Genomic DNA, 18,845 nt, shown 5'->3' on the forward strand with positions numbered 1-18,845 from the left:
GTGAGGGCCACACTTGCACACACAGCCCTGCCCCAGGTGCTCGGGCTCGCTGCAGGCCCTGACCTCACACTCCCTGAAGGTGCCCCACAGCCTGACGGCGCCCACGAGCAGACACTCGGCGGACTATGCTGCCAGGCCAGCCTCGGGAGTGAGGTGAGGCCCAGGCTGAGCACTTGCCCTCACTGGATGGCAGCGAGGGAAAGGTGAAGCCAGTACCCATGGCTCCCACACCTCTGGCCTGAAAAGCATAGTGGAGTTTACCGTGCAGCGAGCAGGCTCAGTGCTGCTGGACAGTCGTCAGCGCCGCGGTGAAGAGCCTGGCACCTGCACCGTGCCCGGCGGCTGCAGGACTCCGCAGCAAGCTCCCTGTGTCAAACACAGGCTGGGGCTCCTCCTGAACTCTCACTCGGCAGCTCAGAACTCAGACGTGTGCATTCCCACGACGGGGCTTTGAGAGAAGACACAGAAGCAAACATCCCACAGACTCTGGAAGCATCTTCAGGGAACTGACCAAACAAACCATCAATCCTCCCTGGACAGCAGATGCTGCACTCGTCACAGAGACCAAGTGTTTATGATTCTTAAGAGACAAAACACAATTTGAGGACTTAAAAAAAAAAGAAATTTGAAAACCAGGATTTCCAGAACAAACCTGAACTGATTGGGCTCCCAGATGACGGCCTGGGGAGCCCAGGGCAGAGGATGGAGGGTAGCATGCCGCCAGCGGGGCAGGAGCCTGCCTGGGACTCGACAGTCTGTGGCCATCCCTTCCCTGGACAAGCAGGAGCCACAGGGCATGGGAATGGAAGTGTCCCAGCCGGTACCCTCCCATCACCTTAGCACCTGTGCTGGACGCTGGCTCCTCCGGGGCTCAGTGCCCGCTCTGCCCAGGACCGGCACGCCCCTCCACTGAGAGGCCCCGGGAACTCACCCCAGCTGTTACCGCTGCTGCCCTCGTCCTGGCCAGGCTGCCCACCCATCCTGAAGCCCAGGGTCTTCTGCCTCCCACTCTCACCCGGCCAGCTGCTCAGGCCCACACTTCCATGTCAACCGCAGAGCTGCAAGACCCGTCTCCTCCTCCTTTGAAATACAGCCAATGTTCCTGAAACAGCCAGTCACTGACGGCCCCAAATATGTCCCTGCTGGCTGAAAACTGAGGGGGCCTAGTGGCCACGGTGGCTGAGGCAAACAGAGTCAAGGGCAGGGCAGCAGAGCCTTCCCCAAGTCAGGAACCAAGTTAGGGAGCTCGATTATTTCAGAACAAGCAGTGCCAGCTGCACCGAGGGCAGCCTGCCGCAAGCTGGGGCGCTTTAACCCTCTCAGGGGACGCTGCCTTGCTCCTCCAAGGTGGGCACAACAGAACAGGGCATTGCAGCAAGTGGCTCCCTACTGTCCGGCCACATCACCAGCAGCCAGGCCCCTCTGACCTCAGAGAGGAACAAAGGGACAGCCGGGGGCAGGGGGATGCCCTCTCCCGGGGGCCCACCCGAGCTGCATCCTCACCCCTGCGCCCACACAAGTCGGAGCGCTGTGAACAGAGCCAGGCCTGCCCCAGCACATCCCCCCAGGGCGGGGAGGGTCGGCAGCATGGGCGAGGCAGGCAGCAGAGGCCCCTTCCAAACAAGGGTCCTTCCAGCTAAGGGCGCCCAGGCCCTTGGCCGGGCTGCAGCATGAGACAGTTATTCAGAGCAGTAAAACCCCACCAGTTAAGCGGCTTTTACGTCAGCGAGCCAAGCCTGGCTCTGGCAAAGCTCAACGAGAGCGGCAATAAAAACTGCAGGCACGCCTTGCCCGGCACCCGAGGGCTCTGAGAGCCTCTGGGAGGGGCCCCCACAGCAGATGAAAGGGCCACTTTGTCACCAAGACAAGGCCAAAGCACACCGCCACAGCGAGCAGCACCCAAAGGCCAGCACCCTCCCTCAACGCCGACCCGCCAGGCCACGCAAGAGCAGACCCAGGAGGCGGGCCCCACGCCATCTGGGCAAGCGGGTCAGGGTAAGGGGTGGAGGCCAGCAGGGAGAGCAGGACAGCCATGGGGGTCTGGGTTCTGTGTCACGCTGGCACTGTCAGAGCACGCAGCTCTCTGGCTTGGAAGGGCTAGGCCTGAGACATGGAGAGCATTCCCACACCAAACACGACACCGAGTAAGTGAGGGTCAGTCACTGCAGGGCTTGGCAATAGGCAAACAGTTGCAACGACTAACAAGAAGCCTGGAGGAATGTCCCGGAAGCACAGACCACAGAATGAACCTGACCTACAGGTCGGCGGCTACAAGCAGCCTGGCAGGGCCCCACTCCCCGGCCGGAGGTGCCCACCGGGCCCCAGGGGAGTGGGCACAAAGTACCCAGCCAGCTCCAGCCACACCAACAGCAGACACCCACGCAGGCAGAGGAGGAGGGCCCGCACCAGGTCACCCTGCCCTGGCCAGCTCTGGGCTGACTCAAGCTTGTCTTCACGTTTCCTGACCCACCACAAGGGACAGGGAGCAGGGGCCATCACTGCTCGCACCCTAGAAACCAGGGAGCAGACAGCCCAGCCAGGCCAGGCCTCAGGCAGAAACAGGGAGACGCAACGACCTCCACCCTGGACGTCAGCAAACAGAGAACCGTCTGCACGCAGGAACAATCTGAGGGCCAAAGTTAGCTTGATCCACGACTAACACTGCAAGCAGAGACGAGTGGGGTCATGACCCCACATGCCTGGAAACAAACTCGTCTCCTCGTGGAAGAGGCAAGCTGCCACACTGCAGTTCCACAGGAAAACAGCTCCGCTAGAACCACGCGGCCCAGGGAGCACCCACCAGGACGCACGGGGCAGGGGAGCACCCACCAGGAGGACAGCTCCACTAAGAACCACGCAACCCAGGGAGCACCCACCAGGACGCACGGGGCAGGGGAGCACCCACCAGGGCATCTCTCTTCAACCACCCCACAGCCCACACAGGTCTGCAGCAGTCACGGGGAACACGCGCATGTCTGCACACACGCAGAGCCGACCTCCAACAAGCTGACAGGAACAGGACAGACAGGGCCTAACCCAGGCAGGGCACAGCTCCTCCGTGGTCGGGGAGCAGCTCCGACACCGCCGCCACCTGCATTAATGGGTCTGGGAGACACTGGGAGGAAGGGTGCAAAGCAGATGTGTGAGCTTCCTGTCACAAGACACCCACTGCAAGCTGCCCGACAGCTCACTACAGCCATGCCTGGCATCAAACACTCCACAGCACAGGAACACGGGAAAGCACAAACTACAGACCCAAACCTATCAGAACCCTGGCATCCACAGCACTCTGCTCACACAGGGGGAAACCCTCTCCCCTCCCTCCCCATCCCTCCCCATCCCTCCCTCCCTCTCTCTCCCTCTCTCCCCCTCCCTCTCTCTCCCTCTCTCTCCCTCTCTCTCCCTCTCCCTCTCTCCCTCTCTCCCCCTCTCTCCCTCTCTTCCTCTCTCCCTGTCTCTCCCCCCTCTCTCCCTCTCTTCCTCTCTCCCTCTCTCCCCCTCTCTCCCTCTCTTCCTCTCTCCCTGTCTCTCCCCCCTCTCTCCCTCTCTTCCTCTCTCCCTCTCTCCCCCTCTCTCCCTCTCTTCCTCTCTCCCTGTCTCTCCCCCCTCTCTCCCTCTCTCCCTCTCCCTCCCTCCCTTCTTCCCTCCCTCTTTCTCCCATCCTCTCTCTCTCTCTCTCACGTGTACACACTGCAGTCCCACAGCAGCAGAAGCCACCAGACGCTGCTCGGTGTCTACTGCAGGCACCGACTCACAGGTGTCACTGTAAACCATTTCTATACATCCACCAATACAGCAACGTAACTCAAGGAACCCTTCAGCCAGTAAAACCCAGAGCCCCGCGCTCAGGCAAGCCAAGCACCCCCAGGGTGTGTGCGTGCACATTCTGGGCAATCCCAGAGGGAAGATTCAGAGGCCGAGCTCCCTCCAGCACCGCAGACTGGCGCTTCCTCAGGCCAGCTCAGGCAGCACCTGCACACCAGCAGACCAGGACGCAGGGACACGCCGGTGGCCCTGAAGGCCACCACACGTGCTGACAGAGGGCCTGACGGCTCCTCTCCAGCAGGTGCACGGCAACCCTGCAGGGCTGTAAAGCGTGCAGCCCCACTGCTCCTAAGGACAGGGCAGGGCACAGCCTCCCTCCAGTGTGGCCGCGCCACATGGAGCCCCTCCTCTGCCCCGGGTCAAGCCTGCCCAGGCTGCAGTGACGATTAAACACTTGTAAAACGCTCAGCAGCACCTAATAAAACAGGCAAACACCATGACCACCACCTACGGGCACAAGCTGCGTGTGTTCCGAGCCCCGGCCAGGGGCCCAGCGCAGAAAGAACTCCCACCTTGAGCCACCCCCAGCGAAGGACTAAGTGCTCAATAGATGAGCTCTGCAAGTCACCAAGTGACCTTCGGCCAGCACCCTGAATACTCTCCTCCCACCGTGGAAGCAGCCAGGAGGGCAGGCCAGCACAGCCAATGCCTTCCTCCCACACCCTGGGAGGCCTCCACGGCCTCCACTCCCCACCTGGCACCGGTGGTCACCAGCAGCCACCAGCAGCAAGATGCAAGTCTGACAGCCAGCAGGCAGGCTGCAATCGCATCATTTTATCCTGCTGCTACAAAAGAGAAACGCCCACAGGCCCAGCAGTGTGTCCAGAGAACCAAGCAGGGCCTACCTGGGTGGCTTTGGGAGCTCATCGCTAGTCGTGTGTGCTCCTCCAACAGATGCAAAATGGCTCAGGTCTCCACTTGACCAACACGCGCAGGCCGGGCCGCCCTGCCACAGGCGAGCAGCAGTCCTCGTCTGGCTTGGCGGGCTGAACCTACATGGGGAGAGAAGAGGGGTTTCAGTTAGGCTGGAGACCCCACAGACAGCGCACAAGCTCCCTGCTGCCCACGCACACGTGTCCACTTGGCCACGGTGCATGTCAGCCGGCCACGCCACATGTCAATCAGGCATGCTACCAGTCGGCCAACCACATTATGTGTGAAAGTGGCTCCTGGGGTAGAATTCCCAGCCTCTCCCTATTGATGCTCTGGGTGGACACCCGGCAGCTGGCGAGGGCACCCCAGGCCTTCGCTGGAGGACACCTGGGGTCTGATCCCACCCTCACCCCCCACAGCCTCCCCACAGCCTCCAGCTAATGGGAACATGCTCTGGGTGACCCCACGTTACAGTGCCCGATCACACCCGATGCCAGCCCCTACTTCACAAACAAAACTTTGAAAACAGTATTGTGAGTTACAACGATTTGTGAAAGAAATTTGAAGGAGATGTTGTACAAGAAATCCCGCTTCTAGCCACTCTCAGCACACAGCTTTAGCCCACAGGCTTAACCAACTTCAGCCCCTCTCAACATCACCCCCGCAGGGACGCCCTACGGAGCAGCCTTCGTCACTGCTGTTCTCTGGCGTTTGACACACATGCATCCCTGACACATCCTGGAAGCCCCTGGTGGCACCCTGCCCGGCTCTGCTCCCACCCCTGCTGCGGGATGATAGCCGGGAGGTGCTGTCTGCAGGGCAGGCTGCCTCGCCCACAGACTCAGGCCCTAGGGCAGGGCACTGATGCCAGACAGCCCCCGACTCCCACCCAGGACTTCCCGAGTCCCACGCCCCGTCGTGACTGGGGACAGTTTCCAGTCTGGAGGGCCACGCTCATCCCGCCCTTACACACAGCTCGGCTCGCACTGCAGACTCAGGAGCCCAGGGGAAGCTGGACTGACTGCTGTATTCTCTCCCACCGGGATACAGCCAGCACTGTCACCCTCCCATCCACAAGTTCAAAGGGCTGTAGGAGGACAGCTGGGTAAGGTTTTCCTGCAGGAAGCGGCTGGCAGAGCACATGGGCTAGCACTCCTGGGGCAGCAGCATCATATGCTCATGCTGCAGACTAGAAGCAGCTCCTGGCTTCCACCCGGCCAAACCCGGACCCAGGCAGCCACTCGAGGAATGAACCAGCCATGGACATCTCACTCTCTGTCCCCTTCTCTTTGTAAATCTGCCTTTCCAACAAATAAATAAGTCTTAAAAAAGAAAAGAAAATTGGGGACAGTGACATTGATGAATCAAGGAGCAACCGTTAAGTACAGGTTAGAGAGTGTTCTGCATAAATGGAATTATGCACAAAAATGTGCATGGCTCAGAAGGAAATAAAGGAATTAAATGTCTCCAGAAAAGGCATCCACTCAGTGACCCTGACATCACACCTGGAAAAACAGAAACAGAACAAATCACACAGCATCAGGAGCAGAAACATACACAGCAGGACAAAAGTCAATGGCACTGGAAGCTGAGCCTGTGAGATGAAGTGAGAGGCGGGCCGAGCAAGGGAAACAAGCACAGACCACAACCACCTGCGGGGACCGAACCGCGGCCCCGGCAAGCACAGAAACCCCCACGCGACCTGGGAAGAGGGCCTCGAGGCTGCGAGGTGCCCAGCAGCCTGGGAAACGCCCGCAGCTGGGCACCGGCCTCCCTGCCCCTGCTCTCAAGGCTCCCTCTTGGGTACTGACCCTTCTCCAACACTGCACGTCACAGGACCAGTGCATACTCCAACCCCACACCCCTCCTACCCCACAACCCCACACGCCCCTTCTACCCCACACCCCCTTACCCTACACCCCTCCCACTCCACAACCCCATACCCCACACCCTTTCTACCCCACACCCCCTACCCCACATGCCCCTTCTACTCCATACCCTCCACCCCACACCCCTCCTACCCCACAACCCCATACCCTTCCTGCCCCACACCCACTACCCCACAACCCCCTTACCCCACAACCCCATATCCCACACCCTTTCTACCCCACACGCCCCTTCTACCCCACACCCCCTTACCCTACACCCCTCCTACCCCACAACCCCCCACCCCACATGCCCCTTCTACTCCACACCCTCCACCCCACACCCCTCCTACCCCACAACCCCCTACCCCACACCCCTCCTACCCCACATGCCCCTTCTACTCTACACCCCCTACCTCACAACCCCTTCTCCACACCTCCTTACCCCACACACCCATCCTAACCTGTGCAGGTAACCCACCATGCCACTTGTCATCCTATGGCTTAAACGTTGCCTGTTGGAAACCCTCCAGGTGGAGGTTGCTATTCCCTTTCCTGAGCATTTCCTTCCTTGCTGAGTCCACAAGGTGGCCCTGCCACAGCCATGAAACCATCCACTTCTCCAAAGAGAAGCCCGTTTCACCGGGGGTGGCTGCAGGACCCAGTCCATGGGCTGCATGTGCCACTCCTGGCTGCAGGTCACGGCCGCCAAGCAAGGCTCGGAGCAGCCACGTGCGTGGATACTGGCTCACACGCTTGAGACCCAGTCACGGGAACCCCGACTCACCCCTCACCCTGGGACAGCTTACTCCGTCTCCTTCCCCCTCCAACAGTGAGAATCGTGTCCTGGGGAACCTACTCACTGTGGGTTCAGTTCGAGACCTACCGGAGGTGGAGACGGCATTGGCCACTCCTGCCTATCCCCTGCCCCCGCGGAAAGTGGAGCTCTGGGCGCCCCATCCCTGCGGCACGGCCTCCCTCCCTGTGGAGCAAGGCGCTTAGCTGGCTGACAGTTGCAGCCATGCTGGGTTTCCTATATCCCGGTTGATCTTGTTAGTTTTGGGAATAGATGAAGAGCAGTAAACACAAATTGTTTCAAGCGGGGAAAAAGTGTTTGTATTGATATCTATGATTTGAACTTTGTCTGTTTTAAATTTTTAAATTTTAAGGGTTTCGGCATAAGTCTTTCTGGTTTAAAAAAGAGAGGTCTTGGGCCCGGCGGCGTGGCCTACGGCTAAAGTCCTCACCTTGAACGCCCCGGGATCCCATATGGGCGCCGGTTCTAATCCCGGCAGCTCCACTTCCCATCCAGCTCCCTGCTTGTGGCCTGGGAAAGCAGTCGAGGACGGCCCAAGGCATTGGGACCCTGCACCTGCATGGGAGACCTGGAAGAGGTTCCTGGTTCCCGGCATCGGATCGGCGCGCACCGGCCTGTTGCGGCTCACTTGGGGAGTGAATCATCGGACGGAAGATCTTCCTCTCTGTCTCTCCTCCTCTCTGTATATCTGACTCTGTAATAAAATAAATAAATGTTTAAAAAAAAAAAAAGAGAGGTCTTGTATCATGGAAACTAGGAAACATGCAAATTCACAAGAGCCCAGGCAGCCTCCCCGCCCCCGCTCGGAGGCCTGTGGTCGGCCCGGCACCTTCCTTCTTGCTTCACCCTTACGTGGGGTCTTGCCAAGTTCAGGGAAACTGCCAATTATGAAAAACCATGAACGCATCCCTTACCCCCGCTTCCTGTGGACTGTCAGCTCCCACCTCGTTCCCAGGCTCCCCGGGGAGGCAGAGGCCAGGACCCCAAGAAAGGCCTCCCCCGGGGCTTGGCTCCTCCACAGGGAACACTTGACACCTCTGCTCTAAGGGACAGCGCCTGGGGACCGGCCGGGGGCTGTCCAGGGACTCGGGTCCTAGAGCCAGGTAGCTCCTTCACTCGGCCACAAACACAGCCCAGCTGTAGGAAGGGCACCTGCAGAGGGTTTCCGGGAGCCGCTCGGACCTGCTGGCAGCAAGTCAAAGCCCGCAGTTGGTCCGGGGAGCCTTCCATCCTGCTAGGACCCCAGGCCTGCAGGCCGCAGCAACACGGCCTGCATGCTCCAGGCCAAGCAGGTGCGGTGCCAGAAGGAAGCTGGAGGGCTGGGAGCACCAAGGTGGGTGGGGACTGGGATCCCCAGAATCTTGCAGAGATCCTGCCCCCAAAGCCACCTCCACTGGCCCATGCTGGTCACACTCATGCCTGGGTGGGCAAGACACCCAGGCCGGCAGCCCTGGCCATGTGAGGGAACAGAAGGGAGGCAGCACACGGTGCCAGAGGGAGACACAAGGGGGCTGGGCAGACACATGCCACAGCCACCCAGGAGGCCCGCAGAGCCCAGGGCTAGGTCACCAGGACCGACGCTCGGTCAGCCTCACCACGTGGCTCCTGTGCAGCCCTCAGCCTCCAGCTGGCCCTCCACGGTTCCCTCTCACCAGCTCCCGTGCGTGGCCGTCAATCTCCTGAGGGCAGGCACACCCCTGGCCTTCCACAGCCGGCACGCAGCTTAAGAAAGCACCACATGGGAGTTGGACCTGAATCAGGCGCAGCCGGGCATCACCATGACGGCTCAACAACCTTGACCGGTTGTAGCCAACAGAGCATCCGGCTGAACCACGTCTGCACTTCCCAGGGTGGCGTGGAATGCCCTCCTGCAGCCACCAGCAGAGGAGGGCGCTGAAGACCTTCCCCACACCAGGACCGTGCCTCCCTCCCCAGAGGCCACCACACATGGCCCTGCACCCCAGCTCTTCTCCGGTTCTGGTACCATGCTATATACTGACTTTTGTATTTATTTTTCCTTATCTGATGGCCCCTCTGTCCGCCTCCCCAGATGTGACCTTGGTGACAGCAGAGGGCCAGGTTAGGCACTGGGCCCCTCACATGGAACACACAGAGTGCACAGAACAAAGATGAGAACCAAATGAAACTTCTAGAAAGCTTCTTGACGTCCAACCACAAAACCCCCAAGGGCCTGAGGCTGAACGTGAACTAAAAATGATGAGACAACAGACAAAAATCCAGGAGTTTGTGGGTCCTTAAGTCTCAGGTTGCCCAAAGAGGTTATGGCTGGGAAATTAGGAGTTTTTTTTTAACCCTCAAAATCCAGATTAAAGCAAAGAATTGAAGGTCGATCTTTAGGAAGACTGTGGGAGACCACAGAAGGTCAGTCGAGGAGCCAAGGGTGGCTGGCCTAACCGTGGAGACCTGACAGCCCCCGAGGGCCCCACGGTGGGCGCACAGCCCTTCCATGAGGTTGAGGGCAAGGCTGCCCACAGAGGGGCCATGCCCTTTCTCCCGCAGCTCTGCCAGTCTCTGCTGAGGTGTGTGTGGACAGCCCCCTGCAAGCTCCCAGAACCTCAGCACGCAGCAGCACTGCCCTGCCCACGCCCACGGCCTTCCGAGAAGCATGCGTGGACTCTGTCGCCTCCAAGCACATCAGCTTATGCGGCCATATCTGCTTTTGGATTGCCACAGCTGGAGGCAAGCCACACCTGGGTGAGCAGCGGTGAGAACCTGGGACGCCACCTTGGGGCACCTTGGGAAAGAAGGGCACAGCCCTGGTCAGAGAGCCGCGGCCACAGAGCAACACCGGCTCTGCTTTCCTCTCGGCTCCGCACAGAGCACATGAAGCTGACTGCGTCAGCATGGCTGATGCGTGCACTGACATTTCCTCTGCCAAACAGGCTGAATCAGGTTTGCCTTGAGTTACTCCTGTAGTCTGGACCCTGGGTGACAACGTCAGAGAGGCGTTGTAAACCCTCCAGGAGGCACAGGCTACAAATCCTTACGAGAACATTCCTCCAAACCTCAAATGCCGTTGCATGCACCTCTCCATTCAGCTGTCCCCACAGCCCACGCTGTGGCAAGAATGATCAGGGCTGCAACCCCACCTGCTCCCCAGCACGGCTCAGGCTGCTGGGCTCGGACAAGCAGGAAGCTACACATAGCATGCCAGGTCCAGGAGACAGGGGCGGCCTGGGACACCCCTGGCATGGGAACAGATGCGGGCAATAAGCTGGGCATGCGACTGGCATGCCTGCTCACCTCCTCCACACTGGAGTGCGGAGGCTGGCCAGGCGAGGAGGCAGAGAGAGCAGGCAACACAGGCCCGAGAGGCCTGCACAGGGGACAGCAACTACAGCGTTCCCAGTTCTGCCAGTGCTTGCCAGGCACCCAGTGCGTGCATGGGGCCAGTGCAAAAGACCTGCAGCATTCCTGGGGGCCCCAGCGGCCAGGACTAAAGCTATGCAAAGATGCAGAGGAGCTCCACACAGACCACAGCCCTGTGGGCGTGAACAGAACGGAAGAAAGGCCCAGGCCTGCAAGAGCCACGCAGCTCCAACGTCAGCTGTCCATCACTGCAGCCCAACCCACGTGCCCGCACAACTATTTCGTTGACAAGTTAATTTTAAATTGTAAACGGAAACACAAAGGACGTAGAACAATAATCTTGAAGAAAAACAAGCTTAGGAACTCTTGCCACCAGATATCAATGTGCACCATAAAGCTGTGTAATTAAGGCGTAAGACTACACAAATAAAACCAGGGGCAGAATATTCTAGAATGCAACCAGCATAATTGCAGTCATGTGACTACAGCAGTGGCTCTGCTCCAAAGCCATAGGGAGGGAGAACCTTCCCAACACACAGTGCTACAGCCAACTGCTACTTCTTGATAAACTGAACCAATGAGGCCCTGCACAGTGCACCCTGTGGACTGAATGCTGGGTCAAAGGTGAACTCGAAGCCTCAGCAAGCAAGGTGCCCGGATGAGTGAGAACAGGAGGACACGCTACGCCTAGTGACCACAAGGACTGGGAGGCATGGAGAGGTGGCACCCAGAGCCCAGGAGAACTGTCCCCATCCCTGCAGGGGGGACACACGCCTGGAAGTGCAGGTCATTCTCTCCCGGGACCAGCTCAGGCAGAGCTGGGCCCCTCACCAGTCGCGCTTAGAACCTGTGATGAGAGGAAGTGGCATGGGGTAATCCCACCGGGGAGACACCAACAGCTGGCCAGCCTACAGACCCCACAAAACCAGCCAACAATGCCCAGGAAACAGCGGCCCAGCCATCCAGCCCCCACAGCACGTGCCAGACGGCCTGAGGCTGAGGGACGGGGCCCCACCCTGGCAGGGGCTTGACCTGGGGGACATGGGGACACTGGCTGGCCACCCACCATCTTAACACTTGCAGACGGGGGAGCTTAGTGATCATGGCAAAAGGAATTCGAAGGTTACTTTGGTGCGGAAAGTTTCTGAAATCCAGGCAGTCTCTCTGCAGCACACACCTCCCACGAATTTCTCAGAGTCCTGTCCCTGTATTGCATGCTTGGGATAAACTGCTAGGGGTCAAATAAACGGCCCAGCAACCAGCCGGAAAAATGCCTGATGCCGCGGCACTGGCCCTAGCCCCTGCCACCACCTCTGCCCGAGGAGTGCCTACCCACCCAGCCCATCCAAGTCCCGAGGGCCCCGGGGTGCAAATTTCAAACAGGAAACCCAGCAGTCCTGTGGGGCTGGAGTCCACCTCTCCAGATTAAAAAAAAAAAAAGAAGACAACGCAATTTTAAGTACAAACACACTCATTAAACAGCAATGTTAACCAAGCTGATCAAAACACAAATGAGCTTTCATCAGAAACCACAATGGTGCTGTGAGGCCTGTCCACACAGTGGGCTTTCTGAATGTCCTCAGAAGGGACAGCAGGCTGGGACACATGGGCACAAGAGGAAGAAGAGGATTTTTTCTGCCCTGTCACTTGTTGGGACAGGTTGACATTTGAGTTTCATGACATAAAATCCCGCATCCTGGGGAAACACGGCACACACCCATGGTTCAGCCAAGCAGTACTGAGTGGACTCTGCTGGGCACAGGGTCTCTGAGAGCTGGGGCCACAGGCTCCCCAGGGAGGGCCTCCGAGGGGACACAGGCGAATCAGGGGGTCCCTTCGGGTTCTGGCTCACTGGGCGCATGTGTCTTCGCAACCGTTCCCAGGAGGTATCCCCACACTCATGTGAAAATTGCAGCAACTACTGCGGCTACTGACTTAAAACAAGTCCTGCTGCTGCAGACCCTAATGAGGGGAGCGCAGTCAAAGCCAGCTTCCACCGGGGTCCCCCACAGAGGCACACACTGGAGACTGGGGAACAGCGGGGGGGGGGGAGTCGGGTGCCCCAGGGCGATGCTACGAGACAGCATGAGGACAGCACTGCCGTCAGCCATCAGAGCAGGCACCACAGTCACCCCAGCAGAGAACACCGCTGCTCGGGAGCTCAGAGACAACAGGACAGCTTCGGCTCAAAGCAGGGGGCACAGGCAACACCCAGAGGCCTGGCGGGGGCGGAGGGGGACACATGTGTCCCTCAGCCTCAGCCTCCTCTGCCTGAAGGACAACAGTTACAATGGAGCCACGTTTATCTCATCCGCTGCCTCCTTCCGCACAGAAGTGCACAAACTGCACATGGCTGGCAACGCACCTCGCCTGGCAAAGAATGTGCATCCCAAGGAGCAGGCGGCTGGTGAGCCGCAGATGGCCCAGGACAGGCAGGTGAGCAGGGCAGCACCCACTGCTCCCCCAGGGGTCCCACAGGCAATGACTAAGTTGAGCCCACAGCACCTGCACAGCCCTCCCTTGGGGAAGAGAGGCGGAAGCAGCGTGCAGCAGCTCTCAAGGTTCAGCAGCATTGCCCCCACAGCAGGGGCCACCACTGGGTGTGGCAGCAGGTGTGGCCCACGCAGGGACAACGACAAAGAATCTGGGGCAGGAGATGGCAGACCATCACCTGGCAGACCTGGAAAAGTGAAACAAAGACAGGCCATGCCCAGTCAATGGGTGGGACCCAGGGCCACCCATCTGTGTCGCAGGGCCTGGTGTTTCCGGGGCTGAGCTGACCAGTTAGTGGTGCAAGCAGTCAAAGCCAGTGCTGTGCAGTGGCCTTGCAGATCACGCACGTGGCCAGGGCCAGGCCGGGGCCCCTGCAGCCTCACAGGGCCTGGAACGGGAGGCCACCGGCTGGACCATGTCTCAGTCTCTTCTCACAGCTCACCTCTGTGTCCTGCCAAGCTTCGGGTGCGAGAACTGTTGGGATGAAGTATTATTCAGACATCAGCATTGACTGTGAACTTGTCAATACAGGCCCTGTCTCCTGACCTGCTCATTGGTGACAGCTGTCATTAAAGCAGTCTCTGCCACCTTCAGCTCTTGGGAGCTAACCCCAAGTGCAGGGCAGTCGCTGTCCATCACAGGCCCAGTCAGTCCCCAGCTGGGCTCCTGCTGGGAGCCTGTGCAGACAGGGCACACAGGCCTAGGCCCCAAGTGCTCACACACACGTACACATGAGCAACACAGCACCAGAGACTTGACTCAGCATGGCCACAACAGCTGGGCAGAGACATGGACCTTCGACCCCAGGGGCCCCATGGGTGAACCCAATTTCCTGAGGTTTGTACCAACATAGGAAACTCTTGTTGGCCTGGTTCAATGACTAAGGGCTGAGGTGAACCCCAAAAGTATGAGGTGCCCCAAGGGAGAGGGCAGGGACCTTTGCAAACACTCCGCAAACACCTCTAAGAGCCTGGGCAGAGGGAGCAGCTCGGCCAGCCAGGCCATCCCAGAGGCCAGGTTGTGGGGGCTGGGGGAGCGGGCAGTGCCTGACAGCACAGCCATCTCCCGTGGCGGCCTCCCTGCCCTTGGCCTGAGGGCAGAAGAGGAGCTGCTGGCCACAGGTGGAGGTTTGCATTGGGCAGACAGCCCTCAGGAGGCCCCTGCTCCAGGGACCTCCTCCTGGGAGCACTGCTCTGTTTCTGCTCCCGCCCCAGTACAGCCACGCGTACACTCCTCTCCCCCTATCTGCTCCCATACACAGCACACACGGTGTCTGACTGCGAAAGGAGAATTGATCCTGCAGGTGTCTGGGCTACAACCAATGTGGTCCCCAAGCCCCACCAGAAGGAGGCGGAGTCAGCCCACCACACCCCCACTCACCCACGGTACCCACCCTACATAGCTCTGAAGCCGAGCTGGCAGGTCCTGAACACAGGACCCCCAGGACCCTGCCACTGGTACAGGAGGGAGGCGAGACAGCCAGTCCCTCGGCGCTCTGTCTACATGGCACTGCTTAACGCATTGGCCTCGTGACCCAACACAGCATGGCTGGTCCCACGTGTGAACACAGCCCAAGTGACAGCTACTGCACAGGGAGCCACAGCACCACACCACCATTAGAACCACGTTCCGCAAACAAGCCCAGTAGAGACAGCTCCACACGCCTAAGGCAACAACGAGAGAAAACGCACTTGTCCCGCATGGCTGTGAAACGAGACATGTTGAGAGATGGCCAGCGTGAAGATGTGGCTTCTCAGCAGGGGTGAGAAGGGGGGACAATCCCCCATTTTCTCCCAGCCGCACTGAAGCTGCCCATGCCCATCCTTGGCCCTCTCCCAGGAGCACACAGGGGCAGTACCTGGGCCCCTCCCTTCAGCATCCTCACGGCGGCGGGCACAGTGCAGTCCCAGCTGCGGTCAATGCTTTTCCTCGACGTCAGCCACAGCACCACCACGAGGCACTGCCCCCCACAGGAGCAGGTGCGCCCACCCCAAGGAGGCTCAGGAGCCCCATCCTGCTACGTGCTCCATCACTGACAGAGTCTGGACAGAGTCCAGGACCCCCAGCCAAAGGCCCCACCCCGTGGCGCACAGCAGCCTCGGTGTAGCAGGACTCTGGGCTCGTGCCTAAGCCCTGTGAGAGCTTTTCAGCAGGTCACGAAGGCTGTGGGCCTGCACAGGCAGGCCCAGCATGGCACAGAGGGGCAAGCAGAGCTGCCAGCAGATACCCATCCATCACTCAGAGTGGTCACCATGACCCAGGTGGGTACCAGACACAAGAGCATGGCCGAGGGACAGGTGGACCCAAGTCCCCCAGCCCCGCTGGGCATGTCTGCTCTGCCCATCTTCAACACCAAGAGCAGTCCTCAGGAAATCCAGACAGCTGCTTTCAAACCTGAAGGACTAGCGATGAGGCTGCGGGAGGGGGCACACTCCCAAGCAGTCCCCGTCCGACAGGACCCTGGGAGGGCAGCCCCCTGTCCACGCAGGCTGAGCAATGCTCTCGAGAACAGGCGCCCCTCAGCCAGGCCTGGCTACAGCCCACATAGCTGCCCCTCACCCCAAGGGATCCATGCCATGACAGCCAGTGGTGACCGAACAGCAGCACCCCAAACACACGCGACTGGCACCTGTGGGAAATGAGTGGTCACCTGCACATGTGGTGAACACGTGTGGCTGCAGGGAAGGCCTGGCTGCCCTTTGTACCCCACAGTAGGGGCCAGCGCGGGTGCACTCCCCGGAGACTTCCCGCACAGGGTGCAGGCACCGTGCAGACCCTGTGACTCACAGCATTCAACCTGGAACCTGACCAGCTGCAAGCCTGGGCAGCAATCAAGACCCTGCCCAGAGACTGCACCAGGCCCGGAAGGCAGTGCCCAGCAGGTGCTCGGGACAAAGGGGCATCGCGTACGGAAGCTGCAGACCCCTCAACGCCACTGCTCCCCGGCTGCAAAGGACGAGTGAGCGAGTCCCCCAGGACACACCAAGGCAGCTTAAACCTGAACACAAACATGACTGTCAGTAGCACGGTCACTTCAGTCGAAAGTCACCAGCGGTTACGGACCCTGGGGCTCAGGACACCTGAAGACCCCAGCAAGCCCACCCAGCAGCACCCAGAGCAGGCCAGGCTGGGCAGGCTGAAGGGGTCTGAGGAAGGGGTGGGGCTGGGCCAGCCCGGGGGATCCTCAAGGGGAGCCAAAGGATCCACACTGCGTCCCTGCCACATGTTCCCCAGCTCACGCAGCAGAGGCCAACAGAACCAGAAGGCTCACAAGAACGAAGCGGGGCCATGGTCAAGGCCTGCTGGTCACGGGTGACAACAGAGTTGAAGAGATGGACACACACGACACTGTGGGAAGGGTGAAGGGGTTGCCAACCCCCAGTCACACAGGATCACAGGTGAAGGTGCAGGCCCTGGAGCACCCCAGCGGCCCAGTGTCCACACAGCTCCAGCTGACCCTGAGAACAGGCCACCTGCACGTCTGTTCCTCGCCACCGACACAACAATCCTGGAAATTAAGAATGTGAATATCAAGGGACACCCATGTGACAGCTGAGGAGGCTCCCATGTGATAGCCTAGGGAGTCCCCGTGTGACAGCCTAGGGACCCTTATATGACAGCTAAGGAACCCCCGTGTGACGGCTGAGCACCCCTATATGACAGCTGAGGGACCGTGTGTGATGGCTGAGGAACCCCTCCGTGTGACAGCCAAGGGGCCCCCATATGACAGCTGAGGGATCCTGTGTGATGGTTGAGAGCCACACGGGTGAGGACCACATGGACAGTACCACCTACAGGCTGCCCAGAAAAGTTAAGGCCCAGTGCCCAGAGAGGCCCCTCTGCCCCTCTGCCCACACACACGCACCGCGCATGCATGTGGCCGCTGCCTGACAGGAGCACACTCCCAAGCCAGGTCGGTGCCTAGCTGCGCCTCTGACCATGCAGAGCAGACGGGTGGCTCCCCCAGGTCCAGAGCTGAGCTGGCCACTCCACTCACCACGCTGCTGCTCCAGGCCCGACATGCACTCTGGGCGACAGCACTGCCCTCACCTGGGGCAGAGAGGTCTCAGGCCACGGAAGGTAACCCCAGCTCCAGCCCAGGCCTCCCAGCACTGCACTACTCACGCTGGAAGGCTGCGGCTTCCCGCACAGGCAGACAGGAGCAGGACATTCAGCAAGGCTGCCAGCAGGCAGACCGCACGTGGCCACCACACTGCCTGGCCCCAGGCCAAAGCCCACCAAGAGAACGTGTAGGCTGTGTGCTGGGCATGCTCGCTGGCAGGACGGGCTACCTCCACCCTGGGTGAGCCTAACAACAATCCCGCTAGGCCCTCATGTCCTCTCCAGATGCACAGACCCAGCAGGGGAGCTGCAGCCTCCATCCTGCCCAGCAGTGACAGCTCCAAGCCAGGGCCACCTTCACACTCTCCCGGGGACCCAGGGAACAGGGCACTCCAGGGCATCCTGGTGGCCTGGGGGCCCCAACTGCACAGACACTGTTCCCCCACCCACCCCATGCCGGCCTCCCCTGACCCAGGGGGGCTCCAGTCCTCTCCAGCCATCCTACCAGTGGGAACCACAGTGTCCCCGGGACCCTGAGACACAGCCTCCTCCCATCCCACCAGCACCTACAAAGGGTGCTTGGGGTCATTCGCATCTGGCCAGGGGCCAGTAGAGGCAGGGAGCCTGAGGACACCCTGAGCTTCTGTCACCTCCCTCTACCATCAAAACTGGCCACTTCAACCACAGAAAGTTCCAGAAAGAGGCAGAGACGCCAGGAGTCAAGTGGGCCAGCCTCTCCCAAGGACACTGGCCCAGGCCTGCCTCGTAGGTCTCCCTGAATCTCCTCCTCTGCCCCATGGCACTGCCAAGGATGAGGACAGACCCATAATGCAGGAGGGCCATGACGCAGGGGCCTTCACATGTGGAGGCCTGGCGCCTGTTCCCTTCCCCCTTTCGTCCTGAGCAGTGGTTTCCAGGAAACTTCCAGAGCAGATGAGCCTGGCACCTCTGGCTACCATGGCTGGCTCAGGGCAGTAGATGCCAGACCCAGGACAGGAGCTAAAGTAAGCCACCAAGCCAATAGAAGAGCCGGGTCAGGCCCTGCCAAGAAGGCTGCACCCCTCTGCTGGAGGCTCCGCCACGTGCTGAGTGACAGCCAGCCCCAGGAGAGCTAGCATCTGCCCTCCACCCACCAAAGGCCACTAGGCCTGTGACCTGGCCTTCTGTGGCAGTCTCCCCGAGTCTCGCATTGCCTTCCAGACCTCACAGGTTCCCAGAACACAAACAGCCGGCCACACGGTGGCCCTGGAAGGCAGACAAAGTCCACAGTTGTCCTCCCAGCCCCTGCTGGCGGATAGCAGGAACGGCACACGGAGGGCAGGACCGACAGGCACACGCCCGCTCAGGCGTCTGGAAGATGAGCAAGCCTCCCAGCAGGAGTCATCCAACCGTCCATGCCCCCGGCCACCTGCCTCGCTAGGAATCATATCACAGCCAGGCTGACACCAGGACCCAGGCCAGCAGTGCAGCCACCGCCAAGGACCAGACCCCGAGCGCAGCCAGTGTTCAATGAAGGCAGCCCACGGGGCCAGACCCCACGCGTGGCCAGTGCTCAACGGAGGCAGCCCTCGGGGCCTGCA

General features: G+C 60.1%; 1 protein-coding gene across 2 annotated transcripts in view; it reads right to left on the reverse strand.

Annotated features, from left to right (window-relative positions):
* HDAC4 (histone deacetylase 4) overlaps positions 1-18,845 on the reverse strand; it is a 162,025-nt gene that overhangs the window by 134,806 nt on the left and 8,374 nt on the right. For both annotated transcript variants that reach the window (XM_058665206.1, XM_058665207.1), the window contains exon 2: positions 4,671-4,817. In XM_058665206.1, coding sequence (XP_058521189.1) covers positions 4,671-4,692 — 22 coding nt within the window. In that variant the 5' untranslated portion in view covers positions 4,693-4,817. The remainder of the gene's footprint in view (positions 1-4,670; positions 4,818-18,845) is intronic.

Source organism: Ochotona princeps, chromosome 5, assembly GCF_030435755.1.
Source record: "Ochotona princeps isolate mOchPri1 chromosome 5, mOchPri1.hap1, whole genome shotgun sequence".
NCBI lineage: Eukaryota > Metazoa > Chordata > Mammalia > Lagomorpha > Ochotonidae > Ochotona > Ochotona princeps.